An 8,301-nucleotide genomic window follows, 5' to 3' on the forward strand; every position below is an offset into this window, starting at 1 on the left:
AATGCTAACATTAGTAGCTGAGGAAGCCTACTTAGCCATTCCATATTTGCTAGGAGGGGATACTGTTTGGGTTTCATGGCAATATCAGGAGGCAATTGTTTCAGTGGTAGGCAGCGAGCATATGACGAAGGAAACGTGAATCTAGCATAACAAGTCTAGAGATGGAATCAAGGTCATGTCATCTTGTCTGTGATGTCCTCAGCTTGGAACAGCTCTTGTTCGTCCTGCAAGTACTCTTCCGGATCCACGTAATCGTTCTCCGATCCCGGTGCTACCCAACATAAAAATAGCATCCAATGAACAACATCACAACAAGATGCAACAAACACATGACGCATGAGATGAAAATGAACATGCATCTCTATTCTAGTCACTTGCACATGCATGAGAAGAAAATACAAACTTCTAGACAGAACTTCACTCTAAGATATCTTGACATGCATGAGGATGACATAAAGAGATGCATCATGAGAAAACGATGCAAAAAAATATAAAGAACGCTACGAACGGAGCTACGGATCAACCGGAAACAACGAAACAAGAAATGGAGTAGTACGGATCAAATCCATCACAACACACTCCAATGGCATACTTCTGGTATTCCCAGGTTGTCAAATCACAAAACAAACAAGTATGGATGGGGTGGTGCAAGGAATATCACCACCCCATCAACTATGCACTCACAAGCATCAAAACATCAAAACTATGCACTCTGTCCTAAACAGCATCATAGCAGTTTGAGAGCTACATGCAAAGCACCTACAGCCACCCAAATGTGCCAAAGAAGATATGTGGCAGAAGCTATTCAAAAGATCTACAAGCATTAACAAAAAAGATAGTACAACGGAGTTACACACAGAAAGTTCTACAACTGCTAACTTGGACAAAAATATCAGTTTTCACGGACTTAGTCAAATTCTCAGATTCTCACTAGTTGTTTATGCTCTGAAGCATTTTGACAGCACCCAAAACAATATCTACATGAAGCCAAATGGAATGAAAATTGACAGAGAGCTAGACGAACACAAAGGCTACAACTTTCCAGTTGATTGCAAGGGTTGATTCCCAACACATGAACTTTTGCAAGCACAACTACAAGGGAAGAAAATATCAGCAGTTTCTCAGACTTAGTGAAAATCACAGATTTTCTGTGATTTTCACTAAGCTGAAATTTCAGCCACATGCCTACTTTGGGTAAGCACCACTTGCACATATAAACTCCTAAGCATGAAACAACAACACCATGAAATAGAGGGGTTCAGCCTCTACTGCCCCAACAAGGAGTCAACCTCTTGGGCTCATCACATCACATGGAACCAAGCTCTAAACATTGAAAAAAAAAAGTGACGTTCCCAGAAAGTGTTCCAAAGTGGAATCTGATTCCACCATTGGATTGCTGGGATGATTCTACCCCAAAAACATATATAATACATAGGCACTTGCATAGAACAAATGGACATAAAGCTAAGAAGAAACTATACATGGAATCACATAGAAGTGAATAGTGTATCATCACATGTGCTTCCACTAGCTCATCACTTCACATGAACTTGCACACACTCACATATCCAATGGTGCACATGAGGGGTAGACCTCATGTTTATGTGCCTTAGCACATCACCACACACACACATACATCAAGCTAGTGGCGGAGGACGAAAAAAAAATAAGGTGGGGCGAACTCCAAGCCCAAAAAAGTTGGATGTGAAACCAACGTATATAACACAAGTAACACATACAGCTGCTAACACACAATGTACATTAGTATTTTAAATGATCCTAAACAGAATAAGCGGTAAAGAAAATGTAAACATGTTTGTCTAAATAGAATAACAATCTAAAACATACCGCTTAATAGTGAAGCTTTAATGGCGCCTAGAGGACCCAGGCAATGGCAGTGCCCTACCATTCTTTTGAAAACTTCCCTTGATTTTACCAAGATCTAGACTTTTGAATATCCCACGTTCAATGTAACACACCATCAAGTCATTAAGCCAGCAACCGGACATCTTGTTGCGCAACTCGGTCTTAATGATTTTCATTGCTGAAAAGGCCCTTTCAACCGTTGTCGTGGGCACCGGTAGTAGCAGTGCCAACTCAATGAGGCGATAAACCGTAGGGAACATGATATGCCTTTCAAGTTCAACCATCTTTTTAGCTAAGCTTGCAATATCATGACAAGCTCTAAAGTCTTGGACCCTTCTCATATGAATAATGAATAGCTCAAGGTTATCTTCTATGTGTTCACGTTCATAATTAGAGAAATCCGCATGATAAATCTCTGTGAGTTGTGCAAGCTTAACCACATTGAACCTAGAAAATGAGTTTCTTGGGTCAAGACAAGAGAAGTTTTGGAGCACCTCTGAAGATACCTCATTGAAACGATGATCAAACTCTGTAGTGATGGAGTCTATAGCAACATAGAAAGTGTCCACACGGAAAAAATGATCAGCAGTGACATTGTTTCTTCCACCTTTTCTTGATTTCCCCCATTTTGTAAACATGTCATCCATATTTGGTATTGGAATGTCATTTTTGGTGCAAAATGCTTTAACATCTTCCAATAGTGGCTCCCAACCATCATTTCTCCAATTGATCAAACGTGTTCTCACGTCCGTAACCAATGGCATTGCCTGGAATGACGCAATTATAATTCACAAGGTTAGATGCAAGTCAATTTACACGAACAACATATATCATGCTTACAACATAACCATCACATACCTGAACAACATTTTGATCCTTCTTTTGCAATAGAAGAGATAAATCATTTGTCATACGAAGGAGTTTTAACATCATCTTTAGGATGAACACAAAGCTAAAAGTCTCCATTTTTATGAACCAAACCTCCTGCCCTACATGGAACACGCACATCATCCTCAACAATGCCCAAAACTTCTATCACCGCATCCCACATTGATTCAATGCGAGATAAAGTTCTGTAATGAGAGCCCCATCTTGTATCTCCCGGTCTAACTAAAGATGTTTCTTGATTTTTCCCTCTTCCCGTGGGCACCTCACCTCCCTCAATCTTAGCCAAAAGAACTTCCTTTTGCTTATCAAGTAACATATCCTTCCTCCTACAAGATGAAGTGCTGAGATTGACAATCATGGTCACATAGTCGAAAAAATCCTCAACGCCCTTGCAACATCTCGAAACTGCAACTACTATCAACTGAAGTTGGTGAGCAAAGCAGTGAATATAGAAAGCATGTGGGTTCTCATCACGAATTAACTTTTGAAGGCCATTAAATTCTCCTCTCATATTATATGCACCATCATACCCTTTCCCTCTTAGTCTTGCAACAAGCAGACCATGTTTAGCAAAAACCTCCAATAATGCCTTCTTCAAAGATGCTGATGTTGTGTCTGGGACATGCTTAATGCCCAAAAACCTCTCCATGGTCTCCCCTTTTTTGCTCAAAAACCTGCACGAAAATCATACAATTAGTTGGTTCACTATACTATTCTAGATAGAACAAACTCAAAAGTACTTAGCATACTTCAACACGAACCTCACAACCACGGCCATTTGTTCTTTCACTGAAATATCACGACAGTCATCAATAAGAACAGAGAAAAGGCAACCATCCATCTCTTCTTTGACTGCTTTGGTGACCGCCATTGCACAATGCTTAGCAAGTGCTTTTTGAATGATTCCAGAAGTCATTTTGGCATTTTTAGGACATAGCTCATCAAATGCAACCTTCACTTCCGGATTCCTTTCTTTGACCCAACCAATCAAAGTCCTTATACCATGCTGGCCGAAAGCACCTTTCATCTTTATTTGGTGGAAAATTGTGATCAATTGGTTGAGTTGGACCCATCTCTAGGTAAGCAAATCTAACATCATCTCTAATATTGAGGCTAAATCTATCTATTGGAATGCGAAGTCCTAGATCACCTTGTATGTCATCTACACAAAAAACGGTTATACCTTCAAGTCCTGAATCAACATTCTCCTCCGCTGTGAAATTTGCATTATCTCCTTCCATGGGATCTGTAACTCGTTCAACATGTGCTTGATTTTGATGAACAGAATGTGTCGTAGCCTCAAGACTGGTTGTAGCATTCCGACTTTCGTGGGTACTTGGATTTGGATTGGAGCTACTGCCACTACCAACAACCTCAAAATATCTTGCCAAACCTGCAATCCATCACAGAAAATGTCTCTAAAATCATCAGAAATTGCTAATACATTCTCTGAAAGACTAAAACTGACACTAAAATTCAGAAATATACCTCTCCCGTTCGTCTTTGAGGCCCTCTTTCTCTTCCTGTCCATCTTGCCCGCGGTCTGGCTGCTGAACGCCGCCCCCATGTCGCCGCGCCGGCCCTGTTAGCCGCCGGCCCCCCGTGCCGCCGCGGTGCCGCCGGCCCCCGTGCCGCCGACGTCGCTGCCTGCAGGCTGCGAGCGCGAGGTACGGCCCTGCGCCCCTGTGCCCTGCTACTTACCGGCCGAGGCTGCTGCGTGCTGCTGGCCGTCGGGAAGACGGGAACGCGCTGCTGGTGGCGGCGGCTAGGGTTTCTTTGACCGTGGCTCGAAGCGAGGAAAGCAAAGACGCAGACGCTGGTTGCTCGAAGCGAGGAAAATAAACGAGGTGGAACCGTGGAAGGGAGACGGGGCATGGGCGTGACGGGCTGTTTGTGCCTGACAGGCTGTGTATACCGTCTATACCGTATGCAGCGGGCTGTGTATACATATATAAAAAAAATCCTGTAAATCAAGGTGGGGCGAGCGCCACACCTCGCCCTACCAGGAGCTCCGCCTGTGCATCAAGCACAACATAAAACAAGCACCTACACATGCTAGTTGGAACACACACACTACTTACACTCTCATCATGCATTCCTACACCTACACTTACAAACTTGCACATAGGTGCTTATCAAGGCACATCATGCCTTGGGCATGTGTGTGACGCACGCACACATCCACACACACACAACTCCACATGGAAATCTCACACTCACATGCACATATGACATACACCTACACACTCCTTGGGTGCTTGCACCACACAAGCACACATGCATAGGAGTTGCACCACATATAGACATATGCATAAGCACAACAAGAACACAAAGTATGTGGGGGGAACCCACACACACACACACTCACACCTTGCACAAGCTAGTGCATCCACACTCTTGAACACACACCACATACATCACTAGCTCACACATACACACATACACACAAAGCTTACACATGCATTCTACACAAACTAGCAAAAATAACTAGGCAACCTGCTGGAATACTTATCTGGCAACCAAACCTTGCTTCATAAGCAAGATGCAGCAACAATATAGTAAGCAATAGAAAACAGCAAAAGAAATGAAAAAAAGGCTTGGGGGGATCGAACCCAAGACCCCCTGGATCACCCCAGCAACCAACACCAGTGGGCTGGTGTGTTGTGGCTCGACAGGAACAGAGAAGGAAGCAGGGTATGCTCTCTGCTGAAGCTACTGTGCCAAAAAAGAAATAGCAAAAGGGGTGTGCGTTGCGGGACTCGAACCCACAACCGCCTACAGCACCCAAACCCACCTGCCACTATGCTACACGCTCGGATCTTAATAGAGAAGGGGAGTAAACTCTATTGAGCAACCCCCTCTGGTATTTCCTCTGCCCGACGGTGGCCGGAACAGGGGAAGCACCTCACCCGTGTTACACATCAAATTGCACTGCGGCTCATCGATGGAAGGGAGTAGAGGCTCCCACGGTTCCATTTCTACAACTAACTCTACTCGAGGAGGCCTACAACTACTGATCCACGACGCGCGGCGGCGCCGGCGACAGGGAATGGCGCGGCTACGGGATCCTACTCGCGATACGACGACAGCAAAGGGGGAGGAAGAAGCTTGCTCACCCACTGGACGAGGACGTCGTGCCTACCGGAGAGGAGGTAGAGGAAGGAGTGGAAGAAGACGCGGCGGAGGGGATCGACGGAGAGGAAGCAAACGCCGTCGACGTAGGGGAAGCAATGAAGATCCGCTCCTCCTAGCTGCGGGAACGGGTTCCTTGAAGGTCCCCGCGTGCTCGCCGAGGGGTTGGAGAGGATGCAGAGCCACGGGAGCGACGGCGAGGACCTCATCAAGTCACTGCCATGGCGGAGGAGCTCGCCCTCTTACCTGCTGCCGACGACTGAAAGGGAGGAGGAGATGGGGAAAGAGGTTGCCGCGCTAGGGAGGAACCCTAGGCCTTGCACAGACTCCAAGGGGTATTTATGGAGGAGGAGGAGGCGAGGGATGCGCGGCCTCGACCTCCATGAGATGGCGTTGCTCGCTGGCGCGTTGTCTCTCTCTCTGACGAAACTGACGGAAGAAGGAGAGGAAGAAGACGCCGTCTACAGGGAAAGGGTTGCGCGCGAGGGAAGCTGGGCCGGCTAGTGGGAGAGAGCCCACTCGAAGGCGCCAGATAAGAAAAAGGAAAAACCCACTAGGGTTTTCCTATTTAAAACAAACAGAGACAAAACTAAATGCATAGGCAAATCTATTGAGACTAAAAATAAAACAAAAATGCCCCTAGTCATAAGGAATTATGATCTATTTGAAAAAATGGAAAAGGAATATTTGGAGCAAATAAATATTTACCAAACAGAATTAAATCCACTGTTTTGTGAATATTTGCACCCCTCAAACAAGGTTTCAAATCACTAAAATCATAGCATCACATCCACCACAAATCATACTAAAGCATGGGCATTTTTGAAACAGGGATGGAGCAAGTGAATATAGAGCTTGAGATAAATAGAGAGGGGGAAGTTTTTGGAACCTAGCATAGTTGCATCCTACTAACAATTGCACCACTCCACACACTTCACATAGAACCACATATCATCACATGTCATCACACCACATACACATGATCACAAGGAAACAAACACAAATAGGCATGGATGAATGGATTCATGAATGCAATGGGAAACAAGACAAGGTGACATCACATGAAATAACACATGCATTGAACTCTCAAGACACTCACTGGATGGACCCACATACAGAAGGTTCCAAATATGGCAAGTTACACTCTTGGGGCATTACAACCAGCAGCGTGATGCGCGTCGGCCTGGCCCACGGCATCTCATGCTGCCCCCAAGGTTCCACCCTGAAGTACACCCGAGCACACCGCGGGCCCAGGGGCTACTGTCGGCGTTCTGGGATTGGGGGTACCCAGACCTGCCTGCCCGTGGCCAAGGGCGGACCCGACTCGTCAGAGCAAACCAACGGGCCTGGCGCAGCTCAAGGAAAGGCCCTCGTCAGGGGCCAAACCTCACGAGGAGGAGCAGCATCAAGACCCGCACGGGGGCTCCTCAGGACCCCTCCGGAGCGGCAGATATTCCGAGGCAGGGCCGGGCCTCAGGAGTCAAGGGTGACACCAAGAAAGGACAGGCGAGCAGTAGATGGGAGGACGGGATAGTTCCCCCTTTGGTGCAGAGGAGACGGGAGCGTACATGTTTTCCAAAGGCATCTTCCAAAGGTTTCCCTTCTGGTGTAACAAAGCCGCAACCCCCCACCAGTAGGGCAAACGTCACCCACGGGCCCGTCTCTGCGGCGCGGACAGTTACTTTACAGGCGAAGACCACCTTTGGACGGGGGAGCATGTTCCCCTGTTCCCCTTCAAAATTGGCCATTGTGGGATCCCTTCCCTCCGAAGCGATGAGGGAAGAGGACTCGGGCCTCCGCTATAAATAGATAGGGTAGGATACTTGAGAGGGGAGAGTTCATTCGGATGGTAGAACAACACACTAAGCCACTTGGCCTCCGGAGGCACAAAATCACTGTACTATCTCGTTCATCAACCTCCATGAGAGGCAATCCACCAAAGCAGGAGTAGAGTTTTACGCTTCGCAGCGGCCTGAACCTGGGTAAACTGTTGTGTTCTGTGTTCCCCCCGCCATCGAGTGAGTCCTTCATCGTCTCCATCGAGTAGTGAGTTAGGCGAGGCGTAGAAGGGGAGATCTTCGAACACGCCCTAGTATTCGAATCCTTAGGGTTTTGCGAACCCGAAATCCGACAGTGGCCTTGTTGCACTGAAATGGAAACCTTTGGGAGATCCTTGGAGACCTGCGTGCGTCCTTGCTCTCTTTGCACTAAAGGAGAAGCTGCACCGTCCTGCTGTCTACTGCTCGCCTATCCTTCCCCCACGTCAGCCTAGACTCCTGAGGCCGGATCTCGCCTCACACTATCTGCCGCTCCGGAGGGGCCGTGAGGAAGCCCCGTGCTGGTCTAGATGTTGTTCCTCCTCACGAGGCTTGGCCCCTCGCGAGGGCCTTGCCTTGAGTGGTGCCGGACCTATTG

General features: G+C 46.9%; 1 protein-coding gene across 1 annotated transcript; it reads right to left on the reverse strand.

Annotated features, from left to right (window-relative positions):
- Positions 1–3,521: 3,521 nt before the first annotated feature.
- LOC123430038 lies at positions 3,522–4,305 on the reverse strand. The gene is made up of 2 exons (XM_045113963.1): positions 4,243–4,305; positions 3,522–4,147 (listed from the first exon to the last, which is right to left on the reverse strand). The coding sequence occupies exons 1-2, from the start codon at positions 4,283–4,285 to the stop codon at positions 3,696–3,698; spliced, it is 495 nt and encodes a 164-aa protein (XP_044969898.1). The 5' UTR covers positions 4,286–4,305; the 3' UTR covers positions 3,522–3,695.
- Between the last annotated feature and the right edge of the window lie 3,996 nt (positions 4,306–8,301).

This window comes from Hordeum vulgare, chromosome 2H, assembly GCF_904849725.1.
Source record: "Hordeum vulgare subsp. vulgare chromosome 2H, MorexV3_pseudomolecules_assembly, whole genome shotgun sequence".
Lineage (NCBI taxonomy): Eukaryota > Viridiplantae > Streptophyta > Magnoliopsida > Poales > Poaceae > Hordeum > Hordeum vulgare.

Coding starts and splice junctions, on each gene's coding strand:
- LOC123430038 (XM_045113963.1), bottom strand. CDS start 4,285: ATGGACAGGAAGAGAAAGAGGGCCTCAAAGACGAACGGGAGAG. Junction 4,148..4,242: donor CTCAAAGACGAACGGGAGAG/GTATATTTCTGA, acceptor GATGGATTGCAG/GTTTGGCAAGATATTTTGAG.